Raw genomic sequence first — 18,158 nt, forward strand, 5'->3', positions numbered from 1 at the left:
CGCTCCAGCAGAAGCAGAAGGAGTGAAAATTTATTTGGAGTAGTTTTCCTTTTTTCGCTGAATAAGAGCGAGGCACTGCGTAAAAAAAGCGGCGGTGGCTCGGCGCTGCTGTGCAGCTGAGGATCCTTCAGCTGAATGGATTATCTCCTGAGCTTTGAAGTCTCCTGGCCTCACCTCACAGGTGCTGAGCGCCGCTCGGCCTCTGCGTTTTTCACTTCCCTCGCCCGCGCCGCCGTCCAAAAAAGCTGCACCTGAGGGAGCCGCGGTCTCTGCGTGCAGCACCGGGGCTCCTACAACAGTCCGTTTTATGCATCATCGTTTTAATAAGCACCGACAACATCCCCACAGATCCCCGCTTCCAATCCTGCCGGCTGAAGGGACAAAACTTTTCCCCCTCCTCTCCTCACCGCCTAATCCCAGGCTTTACCAGCTCAGCATTAAGAAAATTCAACTGCAATTTGGGATTAGACAAAATACTCTTATTACAAAAGGTTGGTGCAACTTGATAACTTGATACTTGTTCAGGGGTTTATCTCGGGGTCTTACTCACATCGAGAGAGGATGGAAGGGGCAGAGGAAAAAAGCAATGCAGGGGAAATGTCAGAATAAACCGTCTCTTTTGTGTTGTGAGGGCCATATTTGTTGAATGGCCTTTTTGCATAATTTAACGGAGCCTGTGTGTGCATGTGCAGAGGAAAGGAGGGGTGGTGGTATTTCGGTCAGAGCCTTCGCCGGCCCTCTGACAGCTCGGACTTCAGATGTGGTGGAAATAAAAAATGGATAAAAGGTGCGTGAAACCCAAATCAAATACCTCCACTTTAGGCCGCCTCCTCTCTGCGCACACAGCCTCCCTTCAATCAAACGGGCCTGATTTCTCTTTGATTTTGGCCTCTGCGTAAAAACACGGACCTGCACAGGAAGGTGCGTTCAGGTGCGTCTGTAACAAGCATCACTGCAGGCCTACGCACACAACCTACATATTTTTTATTTTTATTTTTTTGTAATTATTATTATTGTGCTCTGCAGACTTTTGATGCTCAAGTTTCTCTGTCAAAGTGCTCTCATCGATGACTTTAAGTCCCATCGGCCTCCACTTTGATACTCCTCCTCCTCTTCCTCACTCACACACACACATAAAATTGTAAGTTCCATCCCTGCTCTCTCTCCCCCTCTCCCTCTCTTTTTGAGCATTAGCTCGCTTTCAGCTCGGGCCTCATTTACAAAAGTTTGTGTTTTTGCAGAGAATAAGAAGCGGCATCCCCCTCCGACACCCGGTACCACTCAGGCCAAATCATAAAGCATACGCAGTGTTTTTCTTTAAGTGCGGAGAGTTAAAAACATCAACACAGGATTTGATTCAGTGACCGCAGCTTTCTGCTGCTGATTCTTCTTCTGTGGATTCTTCTTTTTCCTCCGCAGTGAGTTGGAGGTCTATCCCTATTAAACTTTACGTCAACCATCCTCAAATGTAATTCTAAATGGGGATTAAACCTCATTCATATTCATGAGACTGGTGTGTGTGTGCGCGCGTGTGTGTGCGCGGGGGAGAGAGAAAAAAGAAGGGAGGAGGCTGGGAGGGGGCATCACAATAAAAATCAAAATGGATAATTTTAACTTCTATCCTCTGTTTTATGGTTCTGTGTCCACTTGTTTGTGTTAAAAAAAATGGCAGAGAAACAAACGGTGACGGTGACCGTATAAAAATGTGGCTGAAGCTTCGAGGCCTTTTCTCGTAAATGTGTGTTGTGTTTTTTTTAGGAAATAACTGCCAAACTACAGCGGGGGTTTCCTCGGGTTTCTATTGCTACTAAATCTTGATTTGTAACCTTTGCCATTGAAGCGTTTGTTCGTCTGTTTTTTGTTTGGGGGGGGTCTTTTCAAAAACCCAGAATATGTATTTTAGGTGGAGAAAAGTCAGCACTAAAGTTTGCTGACAATCCCAGCAAAGATGCTCTATACCCGGCATGCAAACAATAAAAAACTGGTTCCTGTGAGGTGCGAGTACCTTCTAAATTCTTCTTATACGCACAGCAGAGCGCAGGCCTGCAGCCTCTGAAGCACCTTCCCCTGCAGGCCTACGAAACATTTCCATCTTTTTAAAACCGCTCTGTGGTTCCTGTGGTCCGGGACTGAGAAGAGGAGGAGGAGGAAGGGTGGTGGGGGGAGATGAGTGGGAGTGGGCTCCCCCCCCCGGCTGCCTCTGCTCGCCCATAGGTGGCCTGCGCCGTCCGTCAGCTCGCTAGCCCTCGCTGATTGGCTGCAGGAGGCGGATCCGCAGGTGATCCTCCGCTCATAGAGGCGCGGGGCGGAGAGAAGGTGATCAATCTCCATCCATCTCCATTAGAAATCACCTTAACACTCTGACAGACAACGACAAACCCCCTGAAAGCAAATGAGTTTGATTTATTTGGCTGTAAAAACGGCCGGAACCGCACCGAGGACGCGGCAATGCTGGTGATGCTGCTCGGTTTGCGCACTGATATTTGTTTCTGAGAAAGTCTGCGGCCGCTGCGCGAGTTTTGTGCCCCGCAGACTTCCTGCAGCTGGATAATTTTTACTCGCCTCTTGCGGTTCGAGCGCTCGGGACAAGGGAAGGAGAACAACAAGGTAAAGTTTCCTGTTTTCTTTCGCTGATTTTACGCAAAATCTTCTGGTTTGTGTGCATTTTCGCTCCGAGGAACTCTGAGCCGCGGTTCATTCATGAAGTAACCCTATAGCTAAAGTACAAAAAAATATTAAAATGTATTTTTTTTTTAAAAAAAAAAAAACTGAAACATTTTTCATGAATAACCTGTACCACGCACCTGATTTCAGTTTGTACCGCTGCACTTTTATATTGAATTTTTGCGCAGCTATATCAATTACTCAGCACTGTCAAGGACTTCATCTTGAAGCCGATAAATCGAGCCAACTTCCTCCTCCTTTATTTCTATTTTTTTTTAATATTCCCATTCCTGTAAGTTTTTATTTATTTTTATTAAGAGCAATTGTCCATTAAAGACTCTGAAGCGCTCAGCAGATAATTGGAGAGGCGTGTTTTTTGGTTTTTGTTAATTTATTTTGCTGATAAGGACCCTTCTGAAACGCTCTCTCTCCCCGGAGGTCTAATCTAAATTCTAATTGAGTTCATTTGCACGGAGATCTCGCCTTTTCACTCCGGCCTGGCTGAGCTGGAAGCGCGTTTTTTAAAGAGCTGCTGGAATACGCGTTTGGCACGCAGAGGTTTGGTTTGGTCATTGTTAAAATAACCCCACTAATTTAATTCACACTCCCGGGTTGCGTGTTTTTAAGCTTCAGATCAGTCTGCACGCAAACTAGTTTCTCCACCCGAACTCTTTGTGTGTGTGTGTGTGTGTGTGTGTGTGTGTGTGTGTGTGTGTGTTTGTGTGAGTAAATGTTTTAGGAGCTGCTGAATATGTATATAATTTTGCTTATTTTCCTTCAGATTTGCGTCTTTACTTAACCAGCAGTACTTTACTAGAAACAAAAATAAAACCATGCAGGGTTTTATTTATTAATTTTCTCTGTCTCTCTCACTCTCTCTCTCTTTTGTTTTTCTTTTTTTAAGAGCCGAAAATTAAAGAAGACCGAAGTGTTGCTTTACTAAAAATACAATGCTAAATGTATCTTTTTAATCCAGTAAAAACCCAAAATTAAACAAATTTGAACTTTTTTCCAGCTGAATTTGGTCCTCACTTTGTGCACCTTTAAAACAAAGCACAAAAATCGACTCCTCACATCTTCAGCCTGGTTTAAATATAATAACAGAAGCTGGTTGTTGGAGAAAAATGCGTTTCACGTTGGTGGACTTTTAACTGAAATTCTCAGCCGAGGACTGAAGAGCCACAGGAGTCCTGCTGTGGTCAAAAACGCACACGAAGTCTGACGATCCGAAAGAAACAGAATGAGCCAGAACAGAGATTTTTTGTTATATATGTATTTTTAAATTGATTGTCAAACTACACAGATAATCTAGCGTTTTGTAACTCTGCGTGTGTGTGTGTGTGTGAGAGAGAGAGGGAGAAAGTGCAGGCCTACACACACCTCACACACACATTTTATTCATAAGTTTTATTAAGTTTGCTTTTGTTGTGTGAAATAACCAGATTTATATGAAAAATACACCGGTAATTAGGATTTTTTTTTTTTTAAACTGCAGGTTTGGAAAAAACAAATACAAATGTGTGAGCGCAAAAATACAGAAGGCAGATGATTATTTTGATTTGAATTATTAATACTATGGAAATGTTTACCCGCGTGTTTTTGTAGTTTATGTCGCAGTAAGAGTGCGCGTGCGTGATTATTTTTTTTTTGAAGGGCTGGAATAATTTGCAGGTCTGCTGAAAATAAACGTTGTTATAGTTGGACACACACACGAGACAAAATGCAAATCTAGTTTCTCCTTTTATGACTTTCGTAAAGTCTGTGGGGAGCTTTCAGGTTAAAAGTGTGGATGAAATTCTGCTTTGCAAAATAAAAGCTTTGCATTTGTCTCTCTGCGCTCGAGTCTCGGGCCGTTTGGCCCTCTTAATCCTAAAAAATAATCAAATAATCCTGAACACGTTTTTTTTTTAAGTTCATAGTATTCTGCACCAATTAAAAGGTCCATGTCTAGCTTGAATTAAATTCCTACACTATGATTTCCTGGTTTCTTCATTTATTTGAAAATAAATGCGTTTTTCAGTTAACCGTGGTTTGGGAGGGGGGGAGTGGAAACTGGAAGAGATTTGTGAAGATCTAGAGGTGATAATGATCATGATAATAATAAAATATGACAGCAGTGGTCATCAGTGTGAAATGCATACATGTCGGGATTCATCTTGTTTTTTGGTGGCGCACAAACTTCTCACTTGTTTGCGGTGTCTCCTCTCCGTGCAGTAGCTGGAATCGGCCCCCTGACCCGCCAAGCTGCAGCATCGGGGGAAACTGAACCGCTGGCCTGAGCTGGGTGGAGCAGTGACCGCCTGTAGCATGATGTCCTACCTCAAACAGCCCCCCTATGGCGTCAACGGCCTGGGGCTCAGTGGCGCTGCCATGGACCTGCTGCACCCCTCAGTGGGTTACCCAGGTAGGACCCCCCCCCCAAACTCTCACTCTCTCTCTCTCAGCCACACACACACACACACTTTTAACACACACGGTGCACCTGGACAGAAGCATGCGCAGTAAACATGAGCTCCAAATCAAGGGGTTAGAGTTAAACAACAAGAAACGTTTATTATTATAATAATAATAATAATAATAATAATAATAATAATAATAATAATAACAACATTGCGTGTTTCACTGTTAAAATGGTAAAAACAAATTTTAAAATGTACACACAATAAAAATGTAAACGTAAAACAGTAAATAAAAAGACACAATTTCTTTTCTAACCCTCAGCCAACAGCAGAGCAGGACAGGCTTGCATGTCGCTACCACTCACCCGACATTATTTACAGGTTTCCTCCGTGTTACTGACGCGGTTCTCCGATCTTTCTCTCCCCTCTGTGTCGCCTTTCTTCCCCGCAGCTACTCCCAGGAAGCAGCGGCGGGAGCGAACCACCTTCACCCGCTCCCAGCTCGACGTCCTGGAAGCTCTGTTCGCCAAAACCCGGTACCCGGACATATTCATGCGGGAGGAGGTCGCACTGAAAATCAACCTGCCTGAATCAAGAGTCCAGGTACAAAAATAAATAAAAAGTAAAAAAAAAAAAAGACATTTTAATCTCTGGTTCCGCTGACTTTAAGTTAATGTCTTTAGTGTGGTTGACCGTATTTTTAAAAAGTAGGACAATGAAGACCTGCAAGTTTAGTTAAAATAGTCAAACGAAGATGTCAACTTACTCTTATGAACTTCAAAGTAATTTATTTAAAGAGTTTATTTTCTTTATTTTCAAAAACCTCTAATTTAAATACATTTTTTCCCTTATCTCCTGAGGGACTGTTAATGACGTCATTCGTGTCTGAATTAAAGGTTAATTATCTGTTAACGCTCCAGCTAGCAAGCTACAAACTGTACAGGCAAATATCTTAGATTATGGTACATTTATGTCCCCGTTTTCATGCTACTAAATCATTAATCTTTTTTTTTTTAAGAGTCACAAATATTTAAGTCAATTATGGGGAAATTAAGAATGATTCCTGGGTAACTTTAGGCCTTGTATGTACCCCAGTAATGCACTGATTTTAAGAAGAAAAGGACAACAAAAATCATGCAGATGGCTAGATACTGGTTAGATAATGAGTGTAATTAAAATTACACACCTTGGTTTGTTTATTAGTTCCTCAGTAAAGTAAAATTTAGTAGCTGCCTTTCTATTTCTTTTTTTTGTTTTGTATTTGGCTCAATACACTGGTTTGTGTGGCATTTTGTTTTGTCACACAAACCTCACAGTACTTCATTTAATTTCAATAATAATAATAATAATGATGATATCATAGACCCGGGTAGGCTGATGCAAACAAACTGAATTTACTAAAGATTATTTTACAGCAGAATCACTCAATTATTTTTTAAAAATTGTATTTATTTTTTTCATTTTTGATGCTCTTCAAGTACAGGTCGTGTAATTCGATCTGAAATATGAAGAAACCAAGACTCAAACCTGCATATACTCCAAACATCTCACTGGTGTACTCCAGTATTGAACAAACACTGCTCCTTGAAAGGCATTAGGGGAAATCCAAGGCACAATTCGAGTTATTTTCAGAATGTGTGTAAAGCAAAATGCTCTACACAATCATACCCTCTCTGTGCTCTAGAGTTACTCTACTGTGTGGTGAAACTCAATAGCCTGTTATCTTAGACCCGTCTACCAGGTATGAAATTAGACCCCTGGCTGGTCCAAGCAAAGGGGCCGGGGTGGAAATGAACCTTGATGGCTAATAACCCCCAATTTTCCTCCATAATGTACTCCCACCATGGCCCAGGAGGTTCTTTTTTTCCTGAAATGCTGAGGCCGGTGTCGTGTAGGGTTGCTAACTCCTGGCTGGTGTTTGTGGTTGTAGGTGTGGTTCAAGAACCGGAGGGCCAAGTGTCGCCAGCAGCAGCAAAGCGGCAGCAGTGCCAAAGCCCGGCCGCCCAAGAAGAAGTCCTCTCCGGCCCGGGAGAGTACCGGATCTGAGAGCAGCGGCCAGTTTACACCTCCTGCTGTCTCCAGCACGGGCTCTTCCTCCTCTTCATCCTCGTCCACCAATCACACGGGCCCAGCGGCACTCAGCAGCACCTCTACCTCCATCAGCACAGTCTCCTCTATATGGAGCCCCGCTATCTCCCCCGGAAACGCTCCGGCTCCTGCCGTGGCCCCGCTCCCTGAGCCCGGGCCCCCATCTAATGCCTCCTGTATGCAGCGTTCCATGTCAGGCTCTGCTGCAGCCGCCACCTCCTACCCCATGTCCTACAACCAGACGCCGGGCTATGGCCAGGGCTACCCCACCCCTTCCAGCTCCTATTTTAGCGGCGTGGACTGCGGCTCCTACCTAGCCCCCATGCACTCCCATCACCACCCGCACCAGCTCAGCCCCATGACGGCCTCATCTATGTCGGGCCACCCGCACCACCACATCTCCCAGTCGTCAGGCCACCACCACCATCACCACCACCACCAGGCGTACGGCAGCTCCGGCCTGGCCTTCAACTCCTCCGACTGCCTGGATTACAAAGAGCAGACTGCCGCCTCTTCATGGAAGCTCAACTTTAACACCACAGACTGCTTGGACTACAAAGACCAGGCGTCCTGGAGGTTCCAAGTCTTGTGATCAGGCTTTCTTCCCCACCCACCCGCCACTGCCCGCCCTGCTTGTCTGCTCTCTTTTATTTTCCAGATTAGCTTACTGCTTGTTTTTTAAAAAGACAAAAGAGTTTATGAACCATAAGACAACAAGATAGCAGCAGGAATGCTCAAGAATCGGACTTCCTTCTCCCGCTCGTCCTGTTTCAAAGTTTAAAAGAAGAAAGAAAGAAAGAAAAAGACAGACCTGTAAAGAGAAAGCATCAGGAGCAGATTTCCTGAAGACGAAGAAAAAGGGTTGTTTTGTTTTTTTTGTTTTTTTTTTAAAGACACCCCTCCTTGGGATAAGCTTAACAAAACTGTTTTTCCAAGAGTCATTTCAACCAAACTCCTTTGACCACCAGCTCTCTGGATGGGAGGAATATTTTCCCCTCTGGTGCACCGACGGGAACTGCCTGCCGTGCCCTCTTTACCTCCATCGAGTCCTGTATAGTTTTTATTATTTTCTGGAATTTGTTATTTTAGGATGACAGAGATTTTTAGTCAGCTGCACACAGGAGCTGAAATATGTAAATATGTATTTGGGTCAGTTACAGTGACCATGTTTAGTTGTTGTTTTTTTCTTTTCTGAATTTAAAATTGTTTATTACCACTTTGAAAGAAAGAAAGAAGAAAAAAGAAACTGTATGTAAATCTTCCCAAATATTCCAAAGAGAACAAATTGGCCATAAAGTTCAGCTTTTATATCCACCTTGTTTTACTCAGCAAAATTTGAAATGTCTTGGGGAAAACTCTAAATCTAAACTATAGATGCAGAAACTATTCTGGGACATTTTCTTTTTTCCAGATATTATTATTATTATAATTATAATTATTATTCTAGCTTCCACGTTTTCAAAGCAGACCACCTCTCTGGGACATGTTTGAACCGCAGCACTTGGCTTGTTATTGGAGTCAAAGCTTTTTATTATTATTATTATTATTTTAACTCTTCTGGGGGAGGAGAGGAAAATGTGGATTTATAGCTCCAAAAATGACAGTGAGATGTTGAATGTATCTTTAAAGGCGACCACCCTTACATACATGTTCATCCAATAAAGATCCGTTAAGTCATATTTTATTTTTCCTTGTCTCACTTTGATTCCCAACAGGGAGTCGAGTTTCTTTTTGTACACCATCAAATTACAAACTCGACACTGCTGTTTTCTCTTATTTGAACTAGTCACACTTTTATTTAAAAGCTTGTTGATTTTTGTCCCCCCCCACCCCCATCCCCTAATTATAACGGGGGTAAATGCAAATTAGGCCATAATTAAAACAAGCCGTGAACGCCGTGTAGGCTTGCATTTCCATTTTAGAGAGCAGCCGTTTAATCCTCTCAGTGTCTGCCTTTAAATTGAAATGCTGACATCTCTCCTTGCTTTAGGGAAGCAAAGTGTCTTTTAAAATAAAATAATAATCATATTTTTTTTTTAAAAGTTAACCTCCTTCACCAAACAGTCCAAACAGTAAGCCGGGAGACAGCTGATCGAGGCGTAATTGAACGCAGCGCTGTAATGGCGTGATAATTACTCCTGCGCCCCGAGTTGGTTTCTCCAAAATATCCTGCAGGAATTTCACCGCCTCTGATGCGGTAATTACGTAGGTGGGGCCAGGTTAGGGGGTCACATGTAAGTGTGTGTGTGTGTTTAATGCGTTTCTGCTCCGGGGCAATATCAAAAGGAAGGAGGGGGGTAGTTTAAAAAAAATCGCGTCAGTGCACTGGCAAGGTTGTTTTGGACGCGTTTAGAGCAATGAAGGCCGCACAGAGAGCGGGAGGTTCAGGCTAATTATTTGCCCCAATTATAAACCCTCATCCTTGCGCAAAGAAAATGAGCAGGTTGTGCGCACTTTCTTTTCTGCCCGCTAATGAAGACAAATTGAATTCTGTTTATTATTACAGGGCTCTCTCTCTCTCTGTGTCTCTCTCGCTGATTATTTCTATACTTCTGTCTGTGAAAAGTCAACAAAACGTCTGAAACACAAAGTTATATATTTTAAAAAGGAGGATAACTTATAAAAGGTGAGAACAGTAACGCTGGAATTTATTTTCCTTTTCTTTTTTTTGCATTTATTGGTTCAAATATTTTTAAAATGAAAGCCACAGTTTTGCCAACTGAGTTCTGCTTTTTAAATACGTCTCAGTGAGAAGTTAAATCCTACAAATGTATGCACTTTTACGCAGAAGTCTCGGGTTTCGTTTGATTTAAAAGATCCAAACCAGAAATGGAAATTATAGCAACAAATAATGTAAAAAAAACAAACAAACAAAAAAAAAAAAACTGCTTTGATTTTGAATTTTTCCCCCCGGTAAAATCTGGGTCGTTCTGGCGCTTTAAGGCCTCTGAAAGCGACGCAAACAAACAGAAGCAGTTTTATTCCGCCTGTGAGGAAAGGTCACGACGTAAAATTGAGTCTATTTGAAGCATAAAAAGGTAAAATTCAGGAGATTTTTTTTCTTTTTCCTGTTGCCCTGATCAGATTATCAGTCTGATCGATACATATTTCAGGTTCCTGCTCGTGTGGAGTCCGTTTCAGCTGCAGCCGGCCCTCTCCCACTCTGTCCCTCTCCCTCCATTTCTCTATCTCTCCCTTTATGCAAATGAGTCTCGCAGCAGCTGAATAAATATCTGCAGACCAGGACATTAAACGTGTTTGCGCCAAGACGCGCAAACAGCGCAGCGAGCGGCGGATTTGTTCGGATTTGCATCAAACAAATATTTGCTGCCGCTCTTGCGCGATGGTTTAAGGAGTTTGAGGGAGCCACAGGTCTCTCGTGAGGCAGCTGCTCACCTTCAAACACGAGCTGGAGTGAAAAGACGCGCTTTTCATCTAGTTTCCTCTGAGCGAGCGAAGCCGCGGTTCCAATTAAACAGTCGAGCAGGAAATCAGAGTGTAAAACAGACTGTAATCAGACTCAGTGCGAACAATGCAGGGATTAAAATCTGGGATTTAAGGCTAAACTACTCCCGCAAATGCAATCTGATTCTGCGCAGCGTTAGAGAGCAATAAAGAGCACGAAGCAGCACTTTGGTACACCTGCGAAAATGCAGCAATGGCCCACCTAAAATGAGAAAGGAGCAAAAAAGAAGGAAGTTTCAGTTTTTACAAAAATCCTGGAAAATAATCCGATCGTTTTAATTAATAATTAATATATTCGTGTTGCTGTTTCAGTTGTTGACTTATTAATTTTGGTGTCAAACGAAGGAATTCAAACCTTTGAAAGTCAAGAAAATTACCGCTTATTTGGCTTAAATCCATCAGGAGTGAATTCAAGTGCAGTTCTGTTCAAGCTTAAAGGAGGTGATGGTGAATTAAATGTTTAGCAAAAGGTCGAAAAAACAAAACCACATTGTTTAGTTCGCATTGTTTCTACTGTTTCACACACTAAGATTTAAAAATTTTCAAGTAATGTATACTACAGGGGAAGCTATCAGATTGACTTAACTACGCAGACATGTAGTTCGTTTTCCCTAAGACAACATTAAACGCACCACACTTCTTTTTACACCTGATGTAGTTCTAAAACGACGTAAATGTGTTGGAACATTGTCTTCTAATCCTAAAACGTTCTGACTGATCTGAAAACTGGACTGAAACATTTATCGACCTGAAAATAAGACAGAAATTATTATAAATTAAAACAAGAAATTTGCTGAAAAATGCACAAATTCAAATGATATTTTCCCCACGTTTCACAACAATAACGTGCAGAAAAGCTAAACACACAAAACATGGCCTCACCTGAGCTCCACCAATGAGAAACCTTTATATTTATATGATATCCTCCAGCCAAACAGTCTCTGTCTTTGCTCATCTCACATGTTTTGCAATCAGTTTTTGAATTCTTGGAGGACTTTAGTTGATCGGAATCATGGGGGTGTTTTGAGGACACAGTTTAATCAACATAACGGATAAACAGAACTACAAATAATCAGTTCTTTCACCTGAATGTTGGCAATGCGATGCTCTAAAATGCTGACAGGGAGAATTAAAGCCTTAAAACAATAATCCACAGATACAAAAACAGAGTGCTGCAGCAGTTTTCCTGCAGGAGTATATTAGATATGTGATATTTTAATAATTAAAAAGGGTGTTATTGAACTATTAGTGTGACCAGTGTTTGTATAAGCCTGATTTTGAGGGTCTGACACCTTCATATTCTGCTCAACGGGACGATCGATCGCAGCACAACGTCCCCAATGTCAGCTGATTTGACCTTTTGGCCTCTCATCTTTTGCGGTTAAGGTGTGTGAATGTGGGTGGACTGGAAACTGTTGACACTTTGTTCACACTTTGTCCAGGAAATGAACTGGAACCATGCCGGACGGTCCTCGCATGAGTGGTTTGAGATTTGTATCTAGGAAAGTAAAAAAGAGACAGACGGAAAAGATAAAGACAGAAACCGGACTGATCCTCCAGTATTTGGTTTGCGAGCACTCCTGGGCTTCGATAAGTCGGTGTGTATGTGTGCGCAAGACAAAGATCCGAAAGGCCCGGCAGATGCACCGATAGCAGCCTGCATGCTGGGACTGTTTTCTTGTCTTCCATTTCCATGCAGGACAGGAAAAAAACAGCACTCACGCTTGTCTTTCATTGGCTGCCGACTGTCGCCAGACCTTGGCATCCTGTTGTGTTCATAGGCCGGTATGAAGAGTGAAGGGTGATACAGAGGAGGATTAAATTTACCTGAGAGGTTGATCTGGGGTCAACTGTACACCAACATGGGAGTAGTCCGGGCCACCGTCTCAGGTTTCTGTGCTTTGTCAGGCAAGGCCTCAGTTTCCTGCTTTTAAATTCTTTAGTTGAACATCAGGTGTGGGAATTTTAAAAAAGGGTAGCTTGGTTGATTTGTTTTGGTTTATTTAGTAATTTTTAAATGTTTTCTGGCCTAAAAACCCTTCAACCCCTTGAGTTCGTCATTGAGACTCAAAGAAGCCGAGAGTACCACCGAGGATTTCACAGCTGAGTCCAGGCGGCCGGCGCAGCCGAGCTGGTGGAGTGAAAGCAGCTTAGTCACCCCTGTGGCACCAGGCACTGAGAGCATTCATGAAATTCCTCTTGGGTTTGGGAGCTGTAGGTTTAGTTCAGCAGAGGACAGACTAGGGACAATTTGTACATCGAGTCTTAGCCGTCCCATTTCTGTGGAATTAAAGGAGTACACGGGTTACCTGATCCTGAAGCGTGCTGAGAAATTTGGTCACCTCTCTTTACGTCAGGTAGACAGCTCTGGTCACTTTTGTTGGTGATCCTCAGTTTCCAGCTAGTGAGACATCCAACACTTGTGAGAGCTTTTCTTAAAACAAGCATGAAAAGGCATAATTTAAAAACAAAATGCTTTTTGTGGCAGAAAATTGTGCATTTACACAGAAACACTGGAGGCCCAGGTGGCTTATTGTACTAATTTGCAAAGAATCCTCATTATAATGAAGAATGAAGGCCGGTAAACAAATTTACAACCACAATAGGAGCCACGTGAAGCTGCACTTATGCACGTGATGATTTGGTAAATTTAGTAGCTAGCATGCTTCTGATCTCTTTCTATATAAAAGTTTGATATTAATGACTTAATTTCAAATTTACACCCATAAATAATAACTAAAAAGACCCACTTTCATTCACTCGCATGGCATCTAACAATCCTCCCTTTTTTATGTTAGCGATGGAAATCCACAAAGTTTAAAAAAAGATGTGGAAATATTTCAACTTTGGGAGAAAATAAGTCAGTGGATCCTCCTGACACCATCACATCAGGAATGGAGGACAGGCTTCTAGTCGGTATTTGAGGGCAGCTGGAGCTCTGTGGTTCAACACTACTTGTATATGGAGACAGAACGGTGGGTGAAACCACAGAACTTATCGGCAAGTTACAGGAAATTGCTTTACCAGCAAAAGTGGGAACCATGTCCCATTTAAATGCGCTGAGTACTCTTAAGCATCATTATGAGCCTGCGGGTTTATAATGTAATGGAGCATATTTAAACACAATATTTTCTTAAACCTGTCCAGCGAGTGAAAATTAAACAAACGAGTGAGTGAAAACAAAGAAGTGCAAAACACAAAAAGCTCACAAAGGAGACAAGAACTGTGGCCTCCTGACCTCCTGGGACCTTGCGTGCACTTCGTTTGCTGTGAAGTCTAATTCTGCTCTTTAAAATACTGCTGTTAACTCATGCACAGGGACAAGAACCAGCAGCCACACATCAGTTTAGTTTCACAAAACACCAAATGAACTTGCACCGTCTGAACCATGGGCATGTGGTGCTGAATTAGCCAAAGGAAAAGAGGTCTGATGGGGGCAGCAAGGCTGAAAAGTTGGCATTTTTATTGACATGGGTAGAATAAAATGGTGACATTGAGATTTAACTTTTTTTTTTTTGCCAACATGCAAAGGAAGTCCAAACTGCAGGGCAGAATCAGATGTATTTGACTTACTTTGATTTGATTTACTGTCCTCCTACACCACTGCTGCCATTGTCTTACTTGGGTTTTGCTAATCACCAACACAGTCTCCACTGAAGTCCTGTTACTGTAGACCATTAAATTAAATGATTGGAGGCTTTTGTGCTGCTCTGAGATCAGCTGAGCAGTCACGCACTTCCTTCCTCCTCCTTTTCCTCCCTTGAAGTGGCTGATGGAGGGAAATCAGACAAGATTGGACCGGCGAAAGCAGCTCTCGCTGATTTCTGCGGACGACACCCCTCATATCTGACTTTTGTTTTTCTGATGACAGCCCCACTTCCTGTCCTCTATCCTCATGCATCAGTTGCGTCACAGCGAGGAGGGGATGGATTAGAGAGGTATCTGAAGAGTGCTTACATTATCTCATCTGCAAAGGATGCAGCAGACTCATCATCCCAAGTTACAACTTGTCTTCTCCTTGCAGCCCACCAGACTTGGGAGGGCTTAATGGAGGGCTGGTTGGCCTGCAGGCTTTAGCGCTTCCCCGCAGCGGACGTCGTCTCTGTGTGTCAACGCATCGCTGTCTGACGTGTTGGCCACATTTTCTTTTTCATTCAGAGACAAGATTCTCTTCACAAACAGATGCCAGGGGCAGAAATGCATAAAAATGATGCAGTACTATGACCGTAAACCTTTAAAATTAAAATCTCACAGCAAAGAAATAAAGTTACTTGGACCACGCATGAGGAAATATAGATTTCTATACGTGTTTACATTATTTGCATGCAGATTTATTTCAGTCTGAGAGTTAGTTCAGCTCATAAAATCAAAAGAAGACAAATCCTAATGCGTCTTTTGGGGATTTCAGAATTCAATTTTCTTTAAAGAAAATAACTAACAGTGTTTTGCAGCTCATGTGTACATCAAAAGAAAACTTTGTAAGAAAATCTGACAAAATCAGCCACATTCATGAAGTATCAGCCTGATAAAACTATAACGTGTGTATAATTTGCTGTCATAAGAAGTCTCCAGAATCTATAACAGGACCCATCAGATCATATTCATTTTATTTACTCGTGCTTTATTTTTTTGTTTAGTCTAACAAAAAAGAAAAGAAAGGAAAAACAAACTGTTCGAATCAGAGAATCAAGATATAACGCTTTTGTCTGTGAGGCTTTTTCAGGAACAGATATTAAAACCAGATATGCTAAACTATAACCGAGCACTTTTCTCGATGAAGCGATCGCAGTGTGATCCTTAAGCAAAGTGCATCTCAATCACCTGAGAACCAACAACAAAGAGAAACCGTAACACTAGTCAGTATTTTTCTTCGTTTTTCAGGGAATCTCTTCCTTCTAAAAACTCTCCGTTGTAAGTAAACTTGTCTCTTTGATGTCTTTAATGGTCTTGACATATTTGTCTATAATATTTTAGGGATTTCTCTCGCAGAGATCAGAAACAAACCTATAAATCATACAAACGTCCCCCTGAGGGGGGAACCGTATCAGTCCAATCAGGGCCATCATTAGACGCAGTGCAGAGAAACAGCACAGCTGTTGCACAGAGAAGGGGGGGGGGAATAGGCAGATAACCTGGATAATAGCAAATGCTGGAGGCTTGATTCATTTCCAAATGTTAACAAGGCCGTTTCACAGCTCCAGCACGCCGCGCAGTATGTTAATACCACTAATAAGCCTATCTCTGCAAGTCATCTCGGATGGCAAAGATTGGAGCGTGAGGCGGTGTTTCATAAATAAAAGCTGCTGGCCACATTTTAAATGAAGCATAACTATTTAGGATTTCACAAAGCTGACATAATTGCTTAAAGGGTAACCGAGGAGAGCATTTGGTCTCCCACTTTGTTTTCTGTATTATGAAATTTCATTTGTATTATGAGCTTTCACTGTTTGCATGTCAAAAAGGTGACTGTGTAGGCCATCGGAGGGATGGGAGGGACCCGTGTTTGCCTGTTAAGCAATTTTGCAGTTTTTATTCAAGCTGTCAAGCCAAACAATCAGGAGATAATGCAGCCTTGGTTTGTAAATTATAAACGTGTCAAGAGATGCACTAAAGGCGGCGACAGATGCCACTTATCTCCAGCTGCCTCTGCAGTGTGACTGTATCATCAGAAGGGAAATATAACATTTTGATGTTTACATAAGAGAAGTATTAGTATCAGTCAGAAATGTAATTCCTTTCACCCATCCCTTTCGTAGAGGATTGACTCCCCGAAAAACATACAATGATTTTTTTTAAAGCTAACAAAACAAACAAACAAACAAAAAAAAAACCCAGCAGAAAAGCATCCTCGCTGATCTTCTGTCCATTTCCAACATCGCTTCTTGTATATTTTTTGGTGGAAATCCTCTTAGAATGCAAAGTAAATAGATTACGATACAGTGAGGGATTAGGGCTCGCGCGGCGCTGTCAGATTAGTCGGTGAGCGCAGCGCGTCGACAGCTCTGACACGGCTATGGCTGCTGTTCAGGAAAGGGGCTCCGCGCGATGCTTTAAAGTCGCTGGTTGGCTCCCGTTCATGAATAAAACTGCGGCCTGTAATCTCGGCCAACACGCAAACGCACACATCTACTCGGCGCACACGCACACATGCGCGTGCAGAGGAAGCCTGGAACATCCAATATCAGTGAGATGAGTGTAAAATGGGAGGCTTTATTTTTTCAGGCTGATTAATGTAAAGGTTTTAAACATTTTCTGCCGTGTTTTTAAAAGAAGAAGCAGGTAAGTGTTTCCTTCAAGGGTTCATTTGGTTTAGACTTCACAAAGACACGAAATAAGCTGAATTCAGTGAATTTCATGTTTATGATTTGGCTGAAATTCACAAACGTTCTATGACAGGTATAAAAAAAATAAACTGTTTTCCATGTGTGGCTGTGAATGAGGGGACTTTTAAACCCTTTATAGATTAAGCTTCAAGCAAAGTAACTACTGTGCTTGTTATTGGTGAGATGTTGTGTCCCTCTGGGATTAATAAAGTCTTATCTGTTGTTCGTTAGTCTTTTCAAACCATCCCTAAATGAACCACATGAAGCATCCCGGGGTCGTCGTCATCATCCTGAGGAAGAAACAGAAACATCCCCCTTAATAAACATGAATAATGAATATTATATAAGTATAAACATATGGAGCTGCAGTCATTTCTGCATTTATTATATTCATCATCCAACAGTCTGTTGAACAATTAATCCTGTAAAAACAATAAAAAGAACTAAGTGACCAATGTAATGTAAATGTTATCAAATGTAATAAAAATAACAGCATATGTTCATTTTTAATTTTTTAATATCTAATTGGCTAATCACTGTAAACAGCAGTCCAATAAGACATCCTCCAGGTATTCTTCAACTCTAATGCGATAACTTCTCTTTGTTTACTTTTATACATATAAATAAATACACACATTGTTTATTTAGTTCTCGTTTCAGTTTACGAGTCTATAAGTTGAATTCATGCAGTTTGATCTATTATCAGCAACTATAAATTTAACCCTCATTTCAGTAATTAAGATAATTCAGGTAATAAAAGATAGACACTCACTGGCCACTTAATCACGTCCACCTGTATAAATTACTCCAATGCAAGCAGTCACATTTTTGACGCTGTTGCAAAGGTGTCCTTTCACCGCACTGTTAGATAATGATTGCATTTACGGTTAGCAGCTTCCAACCAACCAAATGTGGGGCAAAGTTTATGCGTTTATCTAGGACAATGTGGGAAATGTCACTGATGCTAAACAGCGACTGCTCTGGTTTGCATCGCTCACGTGAAGCATGGATTTACTGATGCCCCAATTTTTTCGAACCATGAACGGAAGCTAAGGATTGTTTTTGCGATCTTATGCAACAGTCTTTCAGCCGCTGGTCTCACTGCTTGTGATCTTGGGGTTTCACTGAGGATAAATCCACACAGCCACACTTTCCTAGTTGTTCACCTTCATGAATTACAGTCAGCTGAACTGTTGGTGTGGTGTGGGACTCCATATAA

General features: G+C 41.9%; 2 protein-coding genes across 7 annotated transcripts in view; one reads left to right on the top strand and one right to left on the bottom strand.

Moving 5' to 3' along the window:
• Positions 1 to 1,760: 1,760 nt before the first annotated feature.
• otx1 (orthodenticle homeobox 1) lies at positions 1,761 to 8,830 on the top strand. Of its 2 annotated transcripts, XM_040000060.1 has the most exons (4): positions 1,761 to 2,607; positions 4,879 to 5,068; positions 5,515 to 5,666; positions 6,994 to 8,830. In XM_040000060.1, exons 2-4 carry the CDS (start codon positions 4,972 to 4,974, stop codon positions 7,741 to 7,743), a joined length of 999 nt encoding a protein of 332 aa, XP_039855994.1. In that variant the 5' UTR covers positions 1,761 to 2,607; positions 4,879 to 4,971; the 3' UTR covers positions 7,744 to 8,830. The 2 variants fall into 2 exon arrangements, with proteins under 2 accessions (XP_039855994.1, XP_039855995.1); XM_040000061.1 differs by lacking the exon at positions 1,761 to 2,607 and having other exon boundaries at positions 4,512 to 5,068.
• Positions 8,831 to 13,451: 4,621 nt separating this feature from the next.
• Positions 13,452 to 18,158, bottom strand: part of LOC120714043 (WD repeat containing planar cell polarity effector) — an 86,752-nt gene continuing 82,045 nt past the window's right edge. For all 5 annotated transcript variants that reach the window (XM_040000056.1, XM_040000055.1, XM_040000054.1 and 2 more), the window contains one exon: positions 13,452 to 17,229. In XM_040000056.1, coding sequence (XP_039855990.1) covers positions 17,176 to 17,229 — 54 coding nt within the window. In that variant the 3' untranslated portion in view covers positions 13,452 to 17,175. The remainder of the gene's footprint in view (positions 17,230 to 18,158) is intronic.

This window comes from Simochromis diagramma, unplaced genomic scaffold (assembly GCF_900408965.1).
Source record: "Simochromis diagramma unplaced genomic scaffold, fSimDia1.1 OVJJ01000596.1, whole genome shotgun sequence".
Taxonomy (NCBI): Eukaryota; Metazoa; Chordata; class Actinopteri; order Cichliformes; family Cichlidae; genus Simochromis; species Simochromis diagramma.